This window comes from Apaloderma vittatum, unplaced genomic scaffold (assembly GCF_000703405.1).
Source record: "Apaloderma vittatum isolate BGI_N311 unplaced genomic scaffold, ASM70340v1 scaffold35591, whole genome shotgun sequence".
NCBI classification, from domain to species: domain Eukaryota; kingdom Metazoa; phylum Chordata; class Aves; order Trogoniformes; family Trogonidae; genus Apaloderma; species Apaloderma vittatum.
Genome location: NW_009697990.1, coordinates 12140 through 34874, shown reverse-complemented (window position 1 = coordinate 34874; position 22735 = coordinate 12140). Strand labels below are relative to the sequence as shown.

The 22735-nt window shown below is 45.0% G+C and overlaps 1 protein-coding gene across 1 annotated transcript in view; it reads left to right on the top strand.

Annotated features, from left to right (window-relative positions):
• Positions 1-7032: 7032 nt before the first annotated feature.
• Positions 7033-22735, top strand: part of PHACTR1 (phosphatase and actin regulator 1) — a gene marked incomplete at its 3' end in the record, with an annotated part of 21166 nt that continues 5463 nt past the window's right edge. Inside the window, exons 1-4 of the mRNA XM_009877841.1 lie at positions 7033-7170; positions 11762-11947; positions 12832-13038; positions 20079-20409. Coding sequence (XP_009876143.1) covers positions 7110-7170; positions 11762-11947; positions 12832-13038; positions 20079-20409 — 785 coding nt within the window. The remainder of the gene's footprint in view (positions 7171-11761; positions 11948-12831; positions 13039-20078; positions 20410-22735) is intronic.

The following is a 22735-nucleotide window of genomic DNA, read 5'->3' as shown; positions in this document are numbered from 1 at the left end:
TGGGTTTTCTACACATTTAACAGATAAACTTTATGAAGTTTATCTGGCCAGTAGGGATGCTTAGACTGGAATACTAAAATATCAGACTGCCATTATACAATATTATCTACATTTATAAGGTGATTACAACATAAGAAATGTCTAGGCTATTATCGTATCTCCTTCACTGCACTGTCCTTTATGTTGGTTATTTTCCAAATTTATTTCTTCCATGAGTATTTCAGTTAAAACCGTTACTGTCTGAAGGTGTCTCGTACCTTCAACTCTGTCTCCTCATCACACACAAGCATCCTAACTACGTTTTTGCACACAGAGAAAAGCACTCTGTAAAACTGCCTTATTTTCATAGAATCCTAGAATAGCTTCAGCTGGAAGAGACCTTGAAGATCATCGAGTCCAGACAACTTCAGCGCTTGCTAGAGAGGAGCATAAACCCATTTTCTCATTGGTGGATTTTAAAAAAAAATAAAAAAATCTCCCATTGGAATAACGGAATAGTTCACACTGCAAGGGAGGAGGGTGTGTGCCAAGTTCTCGTGAAGCTATTCTGCCTTCGTGTTACTGTAGCTGAAATCCCAGCCTCATCTTTTCTCACTCTGTTGACTCCAGAGGACTGCCGTGCGTGGTGGCAAGTTTCCTTCCGTCTTTTCAGCCAAAAGGAAATGCAAAAAAACCAGATTTTAAGTGTGTAAAACCTACTGAAATTGCCCGTGTGGCTTTACTGTAACTTGAACTCTTACCAGCTTCCAAACCAGAAGGTAGATGGCACTATTTTGGGTGGTGTTAAAGATATGCGGGGCTTTTTTCGGCATTAAATCTGTTACAGACCAACCAGCTAGTGCCATTGCACAAGGTGGAAATACCATCCAGAGGTAACTGCTCGATGATGTGACGGCTGCAACTCAGATATCATCTTATTTTGGAGGAAGTGTCTGTTGCTTTGTGATGCAGTCATTTCTGTAATCAAGTATTAAATGCACCATGTCCTGTTTGGCTCCTAACGGGGGGCTGTGTTGAAGGGTTGACTCCAGCTCATTCTGACAACAAATGCGTTGGTAATTTGCGCGTGCTTGGATGAGGTTTTTCCGGGTTCATAAAAGTAGTGATGGTTTCCAACTATTTCAAATCTTACTTCATTAGGCACTAACACACTGTTTTCACATTTTGTAGCTTTACACAGGTAGCGTGATTGTTATCTCCTGGTGCTCTGTGTAAGCATTCCTCGTCCCTTCTTATCATCCGCCCGCTGTTTTGGTTCTGTCTTGATATTGTTCCTCCTCTTTCTGTCCCAGGAAAATTGACTCCTTCACCTCCTAAAAGTTATGCCAGAGAATCCAGTTTTCTGACATCTGTTAGACTTGTTTCTGTAAACTATGCTCTGTATTTTGCCATCTGGATGTGTTGTCTGATGAGGAGCAAATCCAAAAGCAGCAGCTTGCCTGGTTATTTATATCCCATATGCAAACTCTGTTCTGGAGAGAATTCTGTTCAGTTGCAGAGAGTCGCAGGAGTCGTTATCTTATTCTAGCGATGCCCACCGTGCGGATGGATGCTCTGGTTTTCCCTTTGAGGAAGGTGCCTTGAACTATTACGCAGGAGAATATTGCAAATAAATATTTCTGCCATTAGTGATGGTGCTGCAGATCCCTACTGCAGTATCTTTGGTCTGGGTGCTGTCTTCCCAGGGTAGGAGAAGCACACTGCAGATACCTCTCCCAGCTTTTTGCTCTTTTGCTTTCGGCACAGTTGTTGTTTGTTGCGTGCACAGAAATCTGAGGCTGCGAGGTGCCTGAAGCAAGGTGAGGCGCTGGCAAAAAGCACCCGTTCTTTGGGATGTACAGCTGCTGCTGCTGCTGTTCCTGCGTGATTCTTCCAGATATCATCACTCACCTCGTCTGGTTGCAAAGGCTCGATGAGTAGAACCCCTATTGGGACTGTTTCTTCGACGCTACGACTTGTGCAGGTTGTAGCACAGAATCCTGTAGGAGAAACCAGCGTTTCGTCTGCTGATGGTCCCTGTGAAAACGGGAATGGACGCGTTCCTGTGTGGCTGCCCTGGGTGGCCCTGCTCTGGCAGGGGTTAGACTGGATGATCACTAGAGGTCCCTTCCAACCCCCAACATTCTGTGATTCTGTGACCCCCTGTCCTAGGGGTGGTCTCACCTGCCTTCTGCTGGCGCTTAGGACCTGCTTCACTGCAGGTAATAGCTATGCTCAATTTATCCAAGGGTGCTGGTAGCAGCATGAGCTATTCTAGCCTGCCACGTTTCTTACTTGGATGCAAATCTTCAAATAAGTCGGTGCCAACCCCTCATTACTGTTTTTGGTGCCTAAATTGTGTACGCTCAGAGTGCCCTGAGTATGGCTTTCTGTGCTGCACTCACACTGTAGTTGCAGAGCAGGTGTACTTGATGACATACTATGTCACCTGTTGCAAATTTCTTTAATTAAGCCTCATTTCTCATTAAGTTCTGGAGAGCAATACCTGTTGGTGGCTCATCTTTCCAGATCGAGACCTAGTATTACCTAGGAATTTGTGAAAATGCTGTGTGAAGAACAGAAGGAAGGTATTTTCTTGGTTTTTTTCAATATTCTGGTCAGCTTTCTGAATTTCTCCCTAACCTGGTGTACAATGCTTCTCAAGTGTGACAAGAAAAGCAATTATGTCGAAAGGGGATGAAAATAGGAGCCTTTCAAAAATACCATTTGTGGACCATCACAGATCATTGGCACAGTGGAGGTCTGTTTTGCTGTTTATTAGCTGGGCAGTTGAGGGTGGTAGCGTTTTTCTCAAGGGTGTCTGCAGTCTTGTTTTCTTTTTATTACTGTTTTCTTAGATTTTTTTTTTCTCCAAACACACACCTTTTGTTATATTTGTCAAGATTTCTTGTTTTCTTTCCCATTTTCATGTATTCATCTTCTGCCAGGCTTGGCTGTGGAATCCATTATGTTGGGTTTCTTTTGATCTAGGTTGAAATTTAACTTCCTCCCCTAGGAAGGCAGGTTCTTTGATTTTATTTTTTTTCCCCCCAGTCCTTCTGTATGAGAAAAATATGGTCTATCTGCTCTTGGATTAGAATTTCTTGATTTCACTTGCTTCTGTTAATTATGGTAGAGGTGCTCAGATTTTACTTCTCCCCCTTTCCTTGTGTCGGCTGAATTCCTAGTTGTATGCCCTGTTTCTGAGTTGTGTTTCTGTGTTGTGAATGTCTTTGCTTACTGTGGTTTTCTGTATTTTGATCACCTCCTGCAATTCTATGTTAACAGATCTGCCTTCGCATCCATTTTCCTCCAGTCTGGCGTTTTGCATGTAGTGATGATCAGTATAAATCTTGCCTTTTCTTAAGGCTGATTTCAGATCCTTCCCTGGTTTTACTTCCCTTTCACCATGGGTAAGGAGGAGAGAATTCAGAGTTTTTTTCAGCCAAGCTGTGTTTTGGCGCTGGTCAAACCCAAGGCTCACAGGTGAATCCTGCTGCAATTGGTCATCAAGAAAGTCTACACAGCTGGAGGAATTTCAGGATGATGTAACATGTTTTGATATATGATCAGTCACACCTGAAAAATCTCTGCTTCCCTACAAGTCTAAAGGAAGTGCTGATGGTTGTTTGTCCTAACGCCGTGCAAAGCAATTGGTTTACTTGTTTTGAATTACTCGGATCTGAATTATTAGCAAAGCAAGTATTGCATCCAGATTTAACTGATGCACCAGAAAGCTCTGGCTCCGAGCTCCCTTTGCATAAAGACCTTTTGCTTCCTAAAATCATCATGGAAATTATAGTGGCCTTTGGAAGGCAGAATTAATGCAAAGCAGCCCCAAGTGCTTTTTTTAAGGCGAAGGCTGAGCGAGGTGAAGCTCCAGCTGGCTGGGGTTTAGTGTCGGTTGTCAGCTGAGAAGAAAAGGGCAGGACTTGTTTATTTAGTCCAACCCTTGGTTTTAACACAGCAGCGTGACAAGTGATGCAGAGGAGGCTGGTTTGTTCTTGGGTAGATGCAGGCTGGGAGCGTTCATCTGAGATGTTTGGTCGTGGGACAGAAAGGTCACCCATCCCAACCGCGTCAAACGCCTCTTTGGGTGGTTAATGGAGCAGCAGACGCGCTTGGCACCGAGGCAGCAGGAGCTTCACCTTCTCAGCAGCCTGCAAATGCTGCCGTCACAGGGCTCGGTGGCTTGTTAAAAGAATATAAAGACAGAACTGATTTCCAGAACGGAGGGGCAGCAAAATCCTCCTCTCCCTGCCAAGGCTTTGCTCGTCCTAATGGGTCTGCTGCAGAGAAAAGCTCTGCTGGGAGAGCGCAGGGGCACTGCTCCTGAGGGACCAGTTCAAAAAACACCGGCTCAGGAACATTAATAAAAACCGTTTCCCACCGTTTCTTCATCAGCCCTTAAAAGGGAATGGCGTAACTGGCGAAATCTGTGAGTTTGTGCCGTGAAATGTGCATTCCGCTCGTTTCTATGAACTGGCAAATGTGGGCTTCTTGGAGGAGGGATGAATTTGTGATGATAACCAGTCTCTGGCTTAAGTAGACCCCATAAAGAGGGCTTAATGCTTATTTCTAATCTCCTTGAAGATTGTACAAATGAGAAAAAAAAAAAGGTTAAACACCCAGGAAAATTGACAGTGAAGTAATACATCTTTTGTTAAATATTAATTATATTTTAATTTTTCCTCATCCCAGCATTTACAAGGTTCTCATGAATCAAGGATTAACTCGGAGGTTTTTATTTGTCCCCTTCTGTGAATGGATCCCTTTTCAATGGAGAGTGGATGAATTTATTTTGTATCAGCTTTCTGCTTGAAAAGAAAATCCTTCGTAAGAGAACTGGCAACCTTTGTCAGAGAAATCCAGGCCGAGTAAAACATTTCGTTGTCCAGGCTGTTAGATCCTAATGAGTTCTGCATCTAAGTGCTTGCGATTATTTTTTTTTTTCTGTCTGATCCAGCAGTAGCAGAGCAGTTTATGCACTTAAATCTACGAGACTTGCTTGGGAGGAAGATTTATATTAAAGGGAGGCAGCATGTTCCATAGTTTTAGTGTAACATCTGTTATTATCATTCAGTGCTGCTCTTAGCCCAGCATGCCCTTCCTCTAAATATCTTATTAATTAAACTGGCTTAGTAGGGAAATAATTAATACTTTAAGTCCTGTACCTACTTAGACAGGATTTAGAAACTGAAAAAAAAAATTGTTTTAGTCTGAGCTTCAAACTCAGAGGATTGTGGTGTTTTTCATTCTTGAGCAGAAGCAGATTACGTCTAAGAGGGAGTGTCTGAAAAAATTAGGTATATGCAGTCTTCCAGAAACATATATTCTATCTGGACTGCAAAAACAGTCTTTGAGAACTCTTGGTCGATATTTGAGCATCTTCCCCAGCAACTGGTTTTGGAGGAGGAACTCCTGCCCTTCTTCAGAAAGTCCTGCTAGCCCAGCTTAGTGGTTGATCCTTGGGGAGCCTTAACCCCAATCCACAAAATTACTGGGTTTCTTTAATAACGTGGTGGGACTTTTTAGCCGTGAAGTCAATAGCGATGCTGCTGCCTTGCCTAGCCAGCTGTCGAGCGGGCAGGAGGCTGAGATGGTGAACCCGTTTGTGCATAAAACGTGGATGTGTTACGTAGCTGTTTATGGCAAAGTTCGGCAGGAGCGGCGTTTGCCCCGACGCCGTTGTTTTGTGAGCGGTGCCTTCCTGCAGAACCTGCTGCTTGGCTACCCATCTCACCCAGCTTGACGTCCTGGTGAAGAGCAAGCTCAGACAGACTGAGTGCTGTTACCCTGAGAGAAAATTGCACTTACTCAGAGCTGTCAGAAGAGGTGCTGGGTGCTGCCAAATGGCTCTTTAAACCCAGCCGGGGTTTTGACGCTTTCTTTGCTGGGGGAAAGCTCAGAAGTTAGCTTATTCTGTTGGGTTTGTTTTTTCTGGAGAGGCTATTCTTAAGGATGAAGAGAAAAAAGCTTTAAATGTTGTACCAGAAGAAGGCTTCTTCAGCTGGGGAGTCTGCAGTGTGACTCTGGAGTCTGATCGATGGGTATTTCTTTTCAAAAGAGATTTAGCAATCAACGTTTTGGTGAAAGTCGATGAGGTGCCTTAAAGAGCTTCTTCAAATGGGACTAAGACCCTCCTGGAAAACACTGTGGTTATGTTAACAGCCTCCGAAATAAAACCCTACCCTGTGGCTGGCTAACGGATGTGGGGTCTTTGCCCCTCAGCAAAGGGACCCGCCTTTAATTCTGATCGATGCTGAAGTGCAGAGGGTGCCTTCAGGGTTGGGGTTTTTTATTAGCTACGGACTATACCTCCTGGTATAGTCCTGAAGAATACATGTTCAAAACTATTTTTAAAAATGAAGAAACCTAGGTTTATTCTGCGGAAAAGAGTGAGGCAGAGCTGACCTCACTCGTAGTAAGCTGTGAGCGTCTGACAGCTCAGAAGTGCAGCGTGTCAGTACGAGTGCAATTTATTCCCCAAGCATACAGCCAGAAAAAGTTACACCCTCGTGTTTTGGGGGATGAAGAGGGGGTTTTGAAGCCTTTTTTGATTGGGTTTTTTTGGTTTTTGGGGTTTTTTTTTATTCCTTTAAGCCTGCCTTGGGCAGACCAGAGATGCGAAGTCCCAGCTCGTTTGTGCGTGCACCCGTGCCGGGTCCGGGTGGGGAGCATATGGCGGAAGCGATTCACCCTCGACGGTGCCTCTTTTCTTTGGCAGGCACAAGCCGCTCCTGCCACTCGCTCCCGGAGCCCCTCGCTCGCTGGCTCACAGCTCGTCGCCTCAACGCACGTCCTCTGTGGTGGTTTGGTTAATTGGAACATGGGTTTAATTACTGCCGAGCTGAACAAACATGAAATTTCTCTCTGTTGTTTTGCCGCCCCAGTGACCACGGCCTCCGAGCTCAGGCTGTTCAGATAAACTGCAGTGGCTTTCCTGGAGTTTCCCTCGTTGACACCTGGTTTGGGGGTAGACACCCCTCAAGGAAGCAGAAGGCTCCATTAAACAGCTCTTCTTGGGTTTTTTGCACTGTCTCAAGCGCATTTTAAAACAAGCATTTTCCTTCTTTTCTATTTATATCGTCCTTTCTTCTTTGCTTACAGCTTTGGAACGAAAAATATCAATGAGGCAAAGCAGAGAGGAGCTTATAAAACGAGGAGTGCTGAAAGAAATTTTTGATAAAGGTAAGTGTTCTTCTTTTCACAATGTTAAAATGCCATCCCATATAGTTTTACGGCCAGATATTACATTATCGTCACACGAGGAATTGGGAATACACTCCTGAATTGCAGAATAAAACCTCCAAACGTCTCTTTCGATTTCACCATGGGCTGGCCCACGTGGGTCTGTGTGATAGTTACCTATCGAATAAAACTGAAACCTAATCAGAGAAGTAAAGCAGTAGAAATAAAAATCACAGCAACTCACAGCGAGCCGCCTGGACTGCAGGGAGGTGGAGCAGGTCCGTGCCTGCATGTGTTATCGTTGTCTGATTGAGTCACTCTGCGATTAACTGTTGTGGAAAAGGGAAACATTTAGAGGTTTTGGACCCTAACGAGCACAGAACAGTTCGCATTCCCTTGAAACGGCTCAGAAGACATAATAATTCCTCTTTCAGGATAATAATTTGTGGAGTTGGTAATATATTATTTATGCAGAGCGCCACTGGTTTATGAACACATTGTTTTATGCCACACATATTCAAAATGTATTTAGTATGTGTCGATCTTTAACTGCAGCTTTTATTTGCTTTGCTGCTTTCCTCGTCAATGACTAAGGGAATGAATACAGCAAAAGACGTGCCAGAGTTGCCTTTTAAATTCAGTAGAGCTTATGCATGTGCTTTAAAGCCTCGTTATTTCAAAGTCTAAAAGTCTTTAACAAAACAGAAGTCAATAGAAGTTATAAACTTCCACAGTTATTAGAAGTAGGTTCTACTTCTAGCCGTAGCAGTGGCTGAGTAGCTTTGACAATACAAGGCTATGAGTAAGGCAAGAGAAAAAGCAGTATTTCCTTCAGTGGTGTAATAATCTGGGAGTAACTCTAATAAAGGCTACTGTGTCTCACTGTGAACCTTAGGTGGAAGGTTCATTTTCCTTGTAATTCCTGTTAGGTGAGCTCGAGTCCTTCAAGAAGACACAGCAGACTTTGGCAGTTTGTAGCAGAAGGCTTTATGTGGTGCTGGTAGAGCCTTCCATGCCAAGAGGTGTCTTGCACAGACAGTAGGTACAGCCATAACGTTACATCTCTTTGTCTCCCTTTCCTGAGAGGTGGATAAAGCAAACAGAATCAGCCAGTGAGCAATTCTGCCTTTTTCGTCCTTAAAAAAGTCCACACAGATCAAAGGAAACTCAGTATGGATGGGCCGACCCAAAAATCCTGGCGCTTGCCAGTGTTCTTAGTGTTGGTTTTGTCCTGTCTTCCGTGCTGAAGAAAAACAGCATTTAGAGATTGTCCGCCTGCTGTTTGAAATGACGCTCTGACCCGTTTGCTGCCTTTTCAGAGGTCTTCGTGTCAGTAAAAGTGCAGTAAGTCCCAGTGTTCCCGCACGGGAGAGCCACTGCAGCCTGGCTGCTGTGTTTGGGAAACAAGAAACGCTTTTATCACCCTGGTGACCTCCACACTTAAGCTGGTCAAGTGAAGCCGAGCTGCAGAGAGCATTTTCCTGGCAAGGGACAGACTCGTGACCGGATCAGGTCCTGTCATCTTCCAGGATGCTGTGACTTGAGTCTTCTGAAAACATAGACAAAGGTTGTAATTTTATTTTTTTTTTCCAAATGCTGTATACTTTTGGAAAAATGGTAAGTTGTAGAAGTACCTGATGAGGCACCTGCTGTTCTAAGAGCTTGTGGGCAAGCAGTGCTGAGAGGTTAAAAATACAGCCTCCACCTGCGACTTCGAACTTACCACAGCGTTGAGAAGAACTTACATTTTTGCTGTGCCGTGGCTCCCACGCACAGATAAACAGCTTTGATTTTCACGTGGCGGTGTAACCGTCCCAAAAGCAGCTGTCTTTAGAATGCTGTGGTGCCAGTCAAATAATTAAAGGTACTTGTAATATTATGATACTTTTTATATCTGAACACAGATGAGATTGCCTGTAGTGAGAAATTTATGAATCTGAGCCTGTCCTGATTGCTTGCTTTGGCGACGATAGTGCAGGAAAGCATGGCGCTTCCTGAAGAGCAGTTGGCTCCTCCATATATGTGTAATAATCACATTACCAGGATTCTTTTCATCTCCATGTCAGCTAACCAGAATAGCTCTTAGTACTTTAAAAATAATACGTGATTTGCCTTTTATAACTGATTGTCAAGCGCGTCTCTGATCCAGGATTAGCTCGCACCAAGATATTCTTCACTCTGCAAATTGTTTTACCCGCATCTTTGATCTCTTTGCTGTACTTGAGCAGCTCCCCATGTCGCTCTTCTCTAAGCGAGATCTGGTTTAGGGGGTGTATTTCAGTCAGGATTCTGCGTCGTGTCTGGTTTGGTCAAATCCAAGGATAAGTTTTAGAGTCTAAATGAAGATATTCAGAGGTGAAATGGAAAGAGGTTATGCTGTCACTACAGAGAGCTGTCCTGTTTGATATTATGACGAAAAGTAAAAGCTAACATTCTATTTCATGTTCTACTCGCAATCATAAACCTTCAGCGTGTCATTTGAATGCTGCCTCCTTAAATTGTGCTGAGTGTCCCTTGAGAAGTGCCAAGTGCGCTTAAGGCCGTAAGATTTCAAAGTGCTCAGCGCGATGCAGTAGGCATCCCCCTTCCTTAAAAATGTGTAGGCATCCTTCCAAAAAAATAAAGGCTACTGGTTTTATCGTGCATGGTTTCTGTTTGCTCGCAGTTACGGTCAAGTTTAGTCCTGCACTGAATTAATGAAAATTGCTGGACACAATCACTCTCTTTCTTTCGAGAAATGGTTGCTCAGTGCAAGAAACAGTTAATGCTCTTCCCTAAAACGGGGTAAGTGAGACAAGAGCAGCCGCTAGCCCAAACACGTGTGAAGGCGTGTGTTTTGTCAAAGAGCAAACACAGAATACGCAGCATTTCCACCCAAATAGCTAAGTGGAAAAACATGCAGCTTAAATACTGGCTGAGCTGTTGTTTGATTTTTGCTGCCTAGGGAAATAAACAGGGGGGTGTATCGAACGGCCGCAGTGGTTAGAAGGAGGCTGTGCTGCAAGCAATTGGCCAGACCCTTCAGTTTTGATTAATATTGCCACCTTTCAGCCAGCTCCGTCGATTGCTCTGCAAGGTTTCAGAACAGCATGATGTGGCTCTGTACCTAATAGCTCTCTAGGTCTTCAAAAAGCCTCCAGCAAAAGCAAAAAAAGTCAAGAGCTTGGTATTTCTACTAATTCCAAAATAAGCAGGAGACCATCTTCACTTGCTGTAGAGAAGCTTTAAAAGGCAGAACCATAATTCTGAATATTTATCAACTGCCATACTTCCAGGCTTGTTAATTGCCCTGTCCTGCCGCTTCAGTCAGACTTTGGGGTTTTTTTTCTCTTTTCAGTATTGTTTTCTGAAGCGATTCGCACACCTCAGCCCTGTGAGGGGAAGATGTGCACTCCCTTGCATGACGTACATCTCTGCTCCGTATGTTGAGCAGTAATATGGCTAAAACAAAAAACGAGAACCAGATCCTAAGATCCTGAGTTAATGCATGGTAAAATGCATGGTAAAATGACCCTCCATTTATTTGCATACCGGTTTTTAGCCTTACAGGTAACATTCCATTATACTTTCAGTCTTCCACTCATAACCATAGGGGCTGAACACTTCCCTTCATAAAACTGTAATTGAGATCTCCACACAGTCTTTGCCTGCAAGTACCAGAGCGCTGTGCATAACAAGTTCCGAGATAAAAATCAGGTGGGTTGACACCACAGAGAATGATCTGATCCCTCGTTTCTCTTCTTTATTATTTTTAATGTGAAGTGGCGGTTGACAGGGAAGAAGCTGCCGGCTGCTCTTACAGAAATTTTGCTCAGACAGAGGAGATATTATTAATAACTTCAGAAACAGACTTTGTAAACGGAATCCACTGTACCCCAGTATCCAGACCATACACCAGGCAACTATAGAAATTACTCTCTCCCTTCCTTAAAACCTTGATGCTGGGAGCTGTAATGTTTTTATGTGTAAATTAGGGACATACTGCGATTTTGTTTGTGTCCCTTATAGCAGAAAACTTGGTGTAAGGGAAGAAAATGTTTCTTGTCATTATTATTAAAATGTTATAAATTATACGCTCTATATTCTTGAAGAAAGCTCCATAACTTCAGGTCCAGCCCATTTCTCATTCCTGGCTTCCCAGCTTCAACAGAGACAGAGGGAATACAGATTTTGTGGCCCTGGATGGGGTCGCGTGGCTCCGTGACTGGAGGATGGTCAGGAACGGTCCAGCTTAGACCACGGGTCATAGTGACCATCCTAGGGGAGGCAAAAGATCAACAGAGATGTTTGACAGGTCTTTCCTAAATCTTGACAACCCCTTTTAAGGCGAGTGGACTGCTGTCAGACAGTTGCGGACAGAACACCGCAGTCAGACATCTCCCAGATTTGCTCTGCGCAAGTTGTGTTTTTGAGATGTAGACCATATTGTTTTGATCCTTATCCCCACGTCTTCCGCGTACACACAAGGTCTCAGTTCAGGTTCCTGGCTTGCAAGCAAGCTAACGGAGACAGGAGGTTTAATTTTAAATTCTTTCTGCATCTTACTCATGCGTCTTCTGTTGTTGTTGTGCTTTCCTCCAACTCTGAACAGATGGGGAGCTTTCCATACCAAATGAAGACGGAGCTTTGGAGAACGGGCAGCCTCTGGGCTCCGGGCAAGTGCTGAGCTCCAGCCAGGTGTCCCTGCCAGCCCTAGCAGAACTGGAGTCAGGTCCAGCACCTGGGGAGCCCTGCTCATACGAGGTGCTCCCAACCACAGAGATCATGGACGGGACAGGTAACACCTTGTTTACATTCTGGTGTCGGTACTCTAAACTGTTTGAAACAAGTTTTTTAACGTCAAGTGTTTGGCCTCTAGCCCTGAGAAATCCGTGGCAAAGACAAAGGTCTTCTGGTGGAGGAGGAGGTGGTGGCAAACAGATTGTCACCGGGTGCTCTGTGACACGTTTTGGCTGACTTGGCGTAGCAGTAACCCCTGCTTCTACACAAGTGACCTCTTTGTGTGTGGAGGCAAAGTCCCTGAACTTTGTGAACCTTGAAGAGTAGATTTTTAACTCACTGGCTACATCTGGCCTGTGCTGATGAGCCCTAGAGCAGAAAGGTGACATTTTTAAACCCGAGGCTGCCCTGCCCTTCTTCCCCAGCCCATGCAGAGGGACAGCAATGCTGTACATCTGGGTTAGCTCCTCTTAATGCTGAGCTTTGTAGACGGAGAAACGTCTGGTAGAATTGTTCATCCGCAATCCTGCACAGCTACGCAGCCTCTTTGGGATGGAGTAGGCCCCGTGAGGTGCTTTTTGCATTTGTAGGGTAAGTTTAGAGACCACCTGCTAACGTGTCTGGTCCTGAGCGAGCTGTGGTGACAGGCCATCTGAGATGTGACACTTTTAAGTCAAGAGGTGGGAATACGTCCTAGCCTGGCATAAGAGAGCTGCCTTCTCTCAAAGGTAACGGGGGATTTGGCTGTCGTGTAGTTGTGTGTTGCTCCTTTTCTTTCTCTTCTCCTCTCTTCCTTTCTCTCCTCCTCTCTGTGTTCTCTGACGTTGGAGTGAAATCTATTAGTCTCTCTTAACCTGCGTTGCTGTGCTGCTTTTCTTGTCCGAACCGCGGCTGCTTTGCTCGTAACGTTGTTTGCGTCTATGATGTGGTTGTGTCCTCCAGTGTCCGAAGAGAGCCCCACATCCAATGAATCCGGCGTCCTCCTGTCCCAAGAGCCTACAGCTAAGCCAGTCCTGCTACTTCCCCCCAAAAAATCTGCCGCTTTCCCTGGAGACCATGAGGACACCCCAGTGAAACAGTTGTCCCTCCTCAAACAGCCCCCCGCCCTGCCTCCTAAACCCATTGCCAGGATTGCCAGCCACTTAACTGGTAAGTAGGTGTTCCTGGACCCCCAGCACCACCCTTAGAGTAAAGAAGTGCCCTTGCAGCCCCTTGTCCTCCCTCCTTCTGTAGCACTGCTCGCACGTGTTGTACGGGTTGTGTATCTGTGTTGTACCTAGGGGCAGGGATGCATTTTCCAAGCTAGAACTTCGGGGAGGTTGCCTCAGGGCGCTTCCTCTCTCAGCTGTAATTACCAAAGAGTGTTTCCTAACCCCTCCTCACTCTTACTCATCAAGGTGTAACCATCACCACAGAAATTGCAGGATGTGCTCTGACAGGAAAGGGAGAAGTATCAGGAAAACACCTTAAATGCCTTTAATGAGAGAAAGGCCAAGAGCTGAGGGGAGAAGGGAGAGTTTCTCTTTCCTCTTTTGCCCTTGGTTCCTTCTCCCCCCTCGCCTGCCAGCTGGGCAGGTTCCCCTGTGCACGCACCCTGTGTCTTTCCATGGGTTTGTCTTTTCCTTGGCCTCTCGACCCTTACACGGGCTATTCTGTCCCACGGCTTCTTGCCGTTTTCCTCCGCTGCTCACTCCTGCCTGCCCAACTGCTCCCCCTTCCCAGCCCTGCTCTGGCAGCTCCCCTCTCGCTGGCGAGTCCTCCAGTTGCCCACGAGCAGGATTTTCACCTCTCGCTGCGTGGCAGCTGCACCAGTAGAGCATACAGGCTCCTTCTTTTGTGTTCCAAGAGTTTTCACCTGGCTTTTGGGGATTCAAAGCTCTGGGTACACGTGGCAGGAGCATCAATGCGTCTCCTCTCTCCAGTCCCTCGCTTAGGCCACTGAAGCAAAGGATGACCATATTTACACAGACCGTAAAAGGTTCCCTAAATGCTTGCTTGCACCTTTCGAGTGGTCTGCTCGTAATTGCCCCTTGGAATCCCGAGTTGAAGGTGAGATGTGGTGCGTCTCCGTGCTGGGGCAGCTACTGGTCTTCTCACTGAGTCGCTCTCCTGTTAAAATTGCCCTGAGCTTTTCAGGACTGATGTGAGAAATGCTCAGCCAGCGTTAATATATTCTAGATTTTTAATTTTTTTTTTTGACAGTTAATATCCATTTTATTTGGGAGAAGATCTATATCAGGAAAGAGCTTGTTAGGAAAAAGCGTGTTCTGGTTTCCTCTCACATCTCTACGTGGTCTTTTATGTTTCTGTTTGGCTCGACGACACGTTTTTGTTCTGTATGGTTTTGTTCATTTTATGTGAAAACTCTGCTTTCTTGCCTGCCAAAATCTATGCGTAATGGTTAATATTTTGCTTTATGTTACAAACTGAATGGGCAGTTCTGCAGCCTGCAAAGCCAGGCAGCGTATTAATGGCTTCAGGTGAGGACAAAACCAGCTTCCTATGATCTCCCATAACACTGTCCCAATTACAAGAAGCTGCTCAGAAATGAGCCCAACAGGGGAGAAATGAAAAAAATAAAATAAAATAGCAAAAGCATAGGAAAAAACTCAGGTACTAAACGTCCTCCATTCATAAGCCTTTCTTTTGTAAGAGGTAGCAGAAGAATTGAAGGTGAAGGCTTCTGGTGCTTCTTTTTTTGTGTGAAGTAGGATCAGGCTCAAGCTATCAGCATAAGTCACTTAATGGTGACAACTTTCCAATGAAGGTGAAGCAGAACTGTGACTTCTCTTACTTTGTGGTGGCCTTTGCTGGGCTCTGATCCTGTCCTAAATAAACTCTTGTATGTGCATATGTAGAACCCTCCGGGAGAAAGGACAGAGATTCAGATGAAGTCATAAGGCCCCAATTTAATTGACATTTATTCCTGGTGCAACTGAAAGCCTCATTTACACAAAACTTGTAAATAAAAGTATTAAACTTATTCTTAAGAGTCGGCTTACCTTGGTGGTCTAAAGGAAATACGTGTTGTTCAGCGCCTTTTGTTCCCCACTGGTAATTATTTTAGCCATGTATAATCTTTGGAAATGAGCAATCAATCCTAAATGAAGCACTCTCCTCAGTGAGAAGCAGAATTAATGCTATTCTTTTGCTAATTACTCCAGAGACATCCTTAGCTTGTGTGTGAGAAAACATGTAAAATCTGAATTCTGGCGTTCAAGGCAAAAACTTTTCTGTTCTTGTTATGTTCCCGTTTTTCTACGAATATTTTGTGTGAAGGTTGAAGGACAAATTGAGACTCACTGGGCATGGCTAATGGAGAGTAACAGTGGTTTAATGGTCTGGTAGGTCTGTTCCAGAAGACTACAAGGTGAAATGTGGTCTTGGGAAACATTCAGGTAGACATTTGAAAATGCAGAAGTGCTCTTAAATTCTGTCTTAAGATAAATATATATGTGTAATTAATAGAAGCATATTTTATACAAGCATAATATAAAATAACTAAAGGAGTGATCAGCAGGGAAAAAAATAAGTAAGAAATACTTTAAATACAAAATTTAAAGAAAGAAGAGCTTCCTTTGAGTCTGAGCACCTTCTTGCTGCGAACTTCTTCCCAAGTTCTCCAATAAAGGCATGAAGACTGACTTCCATGGTTTGGCAAAAGAATTAATACAGGTTTTAGAAACAGAAAAGAAACATTCCTCACCTCTGAAAGGAGTCTCCAAACCATCTCAAACATCTACCTGCCTTTGCCAAGACAAAGATTGGCTTTTTCCCTCGATAAGGATCACCCAGAAAAGAGCAGAAAAACATGATGCTTAGTTGGTTTCACTGCTTGGCATTTGCTGTTGACCAGTCACCTCCTGGTGAGCTCTCTCCTGGTTTTCAGATATGGTTATTATTAGGTGACATGCATAGATGGAATTTCCTTCATAGGTTTAATTCTCCAGTGTCCACGTGCAGAACCCAGGCATTTAGGACAGCACTTGAACCTTTTTCTCCTAATCCAGTCTTGAACCTCTTTTGTTTCAGTTTTTGCTCGCTATCTCTCCTCCTCCCACCATGCACCAGTGTGAAGAGCCTCGCTGCACCTTATTGATAACCTGCTCTCAGGCACTGGAGGACTCCTGTTAGATACTCCCCCCACAAGCTTGCCGACCAAGCCAAACAACCCCAGTCCTTCAGCTTCTCCTTGTGGATCAGGTCCTCCTGCCCTCACTGACTGCCATGGCCTTCTGCTCAACCCATTCTGGGTTTCTCATGTCTTTCCTGCAGAGTCCTAAGCTTGGCACAGTAATCTAGATCCTTATTTCTCCAATTTACGGAGAAGGATGTTGTGTCAAAGTCCGGATAGATGGCATCCACTGCTCCTCCCATGTCCGCTGATGTAGTCGTTCCGTTGTAGAAAGCCACGAGGTCGGTCAGGCAGGACTTACCCTTTTCTAGCAGCCCTGCTGGAGCAATATTTGCCACTTTACATCCAGGACTTCCTAGGAGTCTATCTGCAACATGTGATGATGACTTTGGTTGTGTTCAAGTGGCTGGGAAGCATCAGATTTAGTGTAGTTAGTGTACGACTTCAGTGTGCCACAACCACTTTGGAAGAACTGTATGTGGGCAGACCTGCCGTGCAGCAAATGAAAATGCATTTACCTGTCTCCTGAAAAACCCAAGAGGAAACGCAGCGACTCTAGGTACTAGCAAAAAAATCCGTATGGAAAAGGTATGGGCTGACCTGACGTGCGGCAAATATTGCGGCACCCGCAACTGTCTTTTAAATAATTTTTTGTCATCAGCAGTAAGAAGGTTTCTATGCCTAACATCTCTTTCATCCATTCTGGCACAGTTGTCACTTAACCATGCACAATGCTGAGTGGTCACTACCCTGCTGGGAACCAACATCTTGCAAAATTGCTCGTTATTCTCTTGAGCCTCAAGAACCTCAGCCAAAAAAGATTAATCAGACTTGCACACCTGGCTTCGCACAGTTTGCTTCTCTTCTGCCACGAGTGCTTTGTGCAGTGATTAAAGACTCCGGTAAATGTTCCATAGAGAAGACCCTTATCACAGATTCCTTATTCGTATTTCCACTGTCCAGCTTCTTACTCATCTACAGATGTCCATGGCTGAAGGATATTCCATGCTGGAGATAATAACTGTTTCCACCTCTGGTTCATAGATCACATACGTTGTGAAATTAAACCAAACAAAGGACGGAACTGTAAAAAGCAGTCATCTCACCCCTACGGGCAGGGACAAGTAGTTCCCTCGTTTACTCCAGGTGACGGTAGCGCAATTTCCCACTGGAGCCCATGGCTTTGAGCAAGTCCCCGTTTGTTGAGCACGTCGATCCAACCGCACAGTAAAACTTGGCATACGAGTCTCTGTTAATAAGTCAGTGATGATACACTGGTACATTTCTGAGCGAATGGATAGAACTCTTCTCCCATTGCAGTCGTTCTCCTTCTAGATGTTTGTTTGTTTTTTTCTTTAAACAGACAAGTAGAATTCTTACGAAGGTGAAGGGCAGATGAGTAGATTTAGTGCCTCTGGTTCATTTTCAAGGCTGTACTTGGGTGTAAGGGCCTATTCAGAAAGGCTCAAGGACTTGGGTGAAATACAGCCTGTCCGAATAAATCCTTAGCATTAAAAATAATGGACAAGATTTTTGGCAGGTGCCCAGTGGGGTCACCCGGCGCTGATCCTCCTGAAAGCATATCAGTGCGAAGGCTTTCTTTACACTTAAGCGGAAACTAAAGGTCCGTATCTTTGTTGTGAAAAGTGGAAGCCAGAGTATGCACATCTGATTCGTGATGGAGCGTGCAGATAGTTCGGGTAATTAAGTTAGACTCGTTCTCCCGTGCAGCTCCAAAGCTGCAGTGCCTCTGTCACAATTCGACCAGATGAGTGCTTGCATGAGGAGGGAAAATATGTGTTTTAGGATGGAAGGATTGCTTTATACCTGGACCATTTGGCACATTATGCTCACTCCCTCCATGCAACATCGCTCTGATCTTTAGGATCACAGAAGGCAGCAAACCCCGTGGATGCTTCCAGTTATTCTGTTGCCAGAAGCGAGATGCCTGCGGTTGGGATCTCTTTGAATTCACTTTTAAGGATGACTCCCCTGCATTGTACACAGAGGGGTGGGACATCCAGGTACAGGAACCATCACCTGAAGATTTTAATTGAGACACAGAGCAAAAAGAGCTAAAATTAACAGTCAAAGCTGCACCTTTCAAAATGAAAGTACAGATCTCGGTGCAGTCTTTGTAATTCAGGACCAGCTCCAGAAGTGAAATTGCCTGGAGCACAAATGTATGAAAACACTTTGTTACTAGAAATCCCATAGGAGTCTTTTTCTCTATATATTCTACTCTTTTTTTTTCCTGTTATTTACCTTTTATTGAAGAGTTACGTTCTTTTATGCAGGATACAAAGTGGAAATGCACACAGATAACGTGTGTGTAAGAAAAATTGAGTAACTTGGAGACCCTCCTGCGCTGGAACAGAAAATCATGACAGTATGGTTTTTTCCTACTGTACAGAAGGCAATCTGCTTTAGAGGAGAGGGCAGTGCCCTGTGGTTTGGCAATGCCACAAGTTAGGTTTCAGCCTTGATGGAGCCATCAGAAGAACTTTTGCCTTCAAGAGACGTGTCAAGTGGATATGATACCGCACTGAAGGCCAAAAGACTTGAGTTCCGCTCTCTGTAACTCTTTCACTCTGAATGGAAAGCGTGCTTTCTCCCCATGCCTCTATTTTATCTCGGCACTCCTTTTGCTGCTTCTCCTATGTCTTTAGCCTGTAAGCCCTTTGAAGAAAGGGAAGACTTGCTGTCAGCATGTTGTTCTCAGCATAGTAAAACCACTAGACGCAATGAAGCTGCGACTAGCCATTAAAAATGTCTGGTGTCAGATCTGAGCTTGGCTCCACACGTGGCCTTTTCTCATTCTTTTTCTTAATCTTTTTCATAATCGTTTTTCAGGAAGTGTTAGTGCTTGGAAGTCCTAGTGTCAACCTTGGCTAGTAGTTACAGGTACTAGTACAGGCAATACTAACACAGAGCTCTGTTGTAGAGCCAAATACCTGTGGTATTCCAGGCTGGAGAGGGCCTGGCCTTCCTCCTAAATGCAGACTCCCAGTTGCAGCTCACAGCATATATTTGCTCTCCTTTTTTGCTCTTAGCATGCATTGTGACCCTTTCCCACCCCTACATCTTGGCAACTACAAGCCCTCCCATTGCTTCCTCTCCCTTCTGAAAACAATTCACGGTGCAACTCCAGGAATCTCCATCCTGCAATCGAGTCTGTGGCTGGCAGGTCACCTTTGTGATTCAGGGCACATGCCTTGAGTTAAAAAGGTTGGAATTCAGTGCATGAGTCCAGCGAAAGTGCCTGCCAAGACTTCTGTAAAAGAAGACGTTCACCCCAACGATCGTCTGCCCTTTATCATTTTCTCCTCTTGTACCCTTTGTTTTTCCCCACCGCTCCTCTTTAGTATTCAAGCCCTATTTCTTTTCTCTCTTGCCCTGTAATGCAATTTTTAACACCAGATGCTTTGCACGTTACGCAGCTGTAAGGAATGTGACTTGTAATAATTGCACTGCAGTGGCTGAGGAGGATCAGGAATCCCGGAGCTTTCGCTCCAGCGGCGATGCTGGTCAGTTCAGGCACCAAATCGCTGTCCCCTTATTTCTGTGCCTTAGCTCACAAGGCTCTTTTGGAGGATTAGGGCTTTAAAGCATCAAAGCGTGCCACAAACCTCGTTAAGCATTGCTTAACGTGTTTATTAAGGGGGATGCACAGCCTTGGGATGTTTGGGGATTTTTGCAAGACTCGGAAGTGCTACAGAACAACAGTGGTTTTTCTGAAGACCACGCGGAGTTGTCTGTCGCAGCAGGGAGGGGGTGAATGCTCCTGTGTTGACTATTGACCTTAGCTCAGTGGTTTGAGCGCGGTGCTGGCAACAAGGACCAACACCGAGGTCGCGGGTTCGATTCCCGCTTGGTCCCCATGTGTTGCCAGGTCTAGTCGAGAGGTGGCGTCCCTGCCCAAAACAGGGAGGTTGGACTAGATGATCTCTGAGGTCCCTTCCAGCCTAGGCCATTCTATGATAGCAGCCTACTACCTGCTCGATCTTTACTGGCATGAAAATTAACCCCAGGGCCTCTCTTTCTTCTGTTTTAGATCCTGGCGCCCCTGTGAAACTGCCTTGTTTGCCAGTTAAACTGTCACCTCCACTACCTCCAAAGAAAGTCATGATTTGCATGCCTTTAGGGGGGCCGGACCTCTCTCTCTCATCCTATTCCACGCAGAAGAGCTCCCAGCAGCCTTTGACCCAGCACCATCACACTGTCCTGCCATCCCAGTTAGCAGCTCACCAGCACCAGCTCCAGTACGGCGCCCACAGCCAGCACCTGCCTTCGGGGTCCAGCACGTTGCCCATCCACCCTTCGGGCTGCCGCATGATAGAGGAACTGAACAAAACGCTAGCCATGACCATGCAGAGGCTAGAAAGGTAACGGATCCACTTTCAACGTTATGTTTTGGCGTGCGCGGTTCCCTGCTAACCTCACCAGGTTTCCTGAACCCCTTCGTCCTGTTTGAGAAAGATAATACGGCCAGTGGAGAACATTTGAATAGGATGGTATATATTTATTATATGTTGCCTGGCTTGCAACGTGTGCTGCAGAGGGCATACCCGCCGAGCTCCAGTTATTGTGGGGGACTGCCAAAAGCAAAGAAAAGAAGTGGAAGACTCAGAAAAGAGCAGTAGAAACCAAATGTGCCACTCAACCCAGGCATCAGATTAGTGTTACCAATTAGCTCGAAATAAGTCACTCGAAGGGTTTTTAATACACTCTTTAAATTATTTCAAGTAATTTAAGTGCTGCTACGTGTTTGATCTTAAAATAGGCATTTAACCCATTCCACAGTAGTTGCCTTCTTAGCCACTTGCATCTGGAGAAAGGTGGTATGTTTGATCAGAAGTGCCTTAACCCACCTTGGGGCTGTTTGTTATTACTGTCACTCGTAAGCATCTCTGAACGCCGCTCCAAATAGTCCGAGTAAATGGTGCATGTTGCATAAATGCAAGCTGTCCTCATAGACTGCAAAATCAGCAAGCCTGGAAAATTTATTCTGACTTGTAGAGGAAAATTGAGCAAGTCCCAGAATAGGGAAGGCAGTTGAAAAATATTACATGTTCTGTTTAATATGAAGGGCAGCTTTGCAGCCAGCGTGTTCTAGGAGCGTCAGATCATCCTTCCGTTAGACAGGAAAGGAAAATGTTTGGTCAGACAGATGAAATGCCTAATGATTTGCCCCGATACCTCTTTGTGATGATGTTACCTTTGTTATATGACACAGCTGAAAATAATTCGATTAGAGATGGCAGATTCTCCTTGCTGCATGAAGAACAGACGGGGAACCAGAGGCTGTCCCACGCTGCCACATTGTTTTAGTGCCAGGATGGTGAGACCTCTGTGGTTACATCACTTGAGGCTCCTGTTTCTGCAGCGCGAGGGAATTCTCAGCTGGGAAAGAACTGCTCGGGCTGTGAGGGAGATCCCTATTCCCATCAGTAAAAGAGCTGTAGGGGTAGGACTGGAAAGAGCATCCATGTTTCCCTGCCGTGCCCAGCGCTTACACACTTACCTCTCACGTTGCCGGCAGCCAGGGCTGGTCACAGACATCTGCATCGCCCCAGAGCTCAGAGCACCAAGCCCGGAGGGTGTCTGGTATCTCCTAAAAGCCCTTGTGGAGCTGCGCTGCCCGTGCTGTCCCCAGCTTAGCTCAGATTTCTCACCGTGTGCGGAAGGCACTGAGTTATCCTGAGCCCAGCATCGTCTCTCAGAGCACGACTTCGTTGTGGCATCTGTTGCCCCACAGCAACAAACACTCCGGTTTCTAGGCATCCACCACATTTATGTGTGCATTTAACTGATTTGAGGAAGGTGCTTTTAACTATTGATTTGAAGCTGGAGCTCTGCTGCTTGTTAGCAACTGAGTAAGCAAGGATTCATTTCCCAGTGTGAAGCAATTGCCTCCCTTTGCAGAAGAAAGTAAGAAAAGGTTGTGGCACTGGTGCTTCGCGTTTAAAATGAAAAGGAGTCCTAGTTTGTGATATTGCAGGTGGCTGATTTTTCAAAATCTTCCTGCATTGGTTGTTATTTCAATCATGAAATAAACTATCGAGTACTTCAGCTACTCTCTTTGTCAAAACAAATCAATAGCGTTTGCATTCATAAGAGAGAAAATAGGTGGTGACTGTTTCCTCTGCAATAGCGGTTGTTATTTTCGTAGTGTTTAGAGGTGGAAATATTTCAAAGTATGTTCAGGTCTGTGGATCTGATACTTGCTGTTAAATTGCTTTTTCAAGCCACATTGTGATCTTAGTAAATTTACTAATTCTTTCTTGTGGATTTGCGCAGATTTTCTCAAATGCATGTATTTAACTCAGGATTACTTGCACCAAATGCCACTGGGTTTTTTTAGTATTTTTCCCAATACTTCTTTTTTGTGCTTAATTGCATAAAATCTGCATTAAACACAACAGAAATCGTCCTGCAGTATTTTGTCAACGGGCGCTTCAGCCCAGAAGCCTAAAGGGCTTGTTAAAACTGCAGAGGTCCTAGATCTGCTTTCCCCTGTTTAAAATTGGGTCGGATGCTCGCATCTGTTGCCTGCCTAGGATGTGCAGGGACATCCTGAGCTTCACTGTTCCTTCCAAGACAACGATGTACGGGATCGTTGCTGTTGGGTCAGTAATCTTGAGAGAGCCTGACAAATCTCCAGGGCACCTTCTGGCAAACTCTTAAGTTCATTGGCAGCACTTATTACTG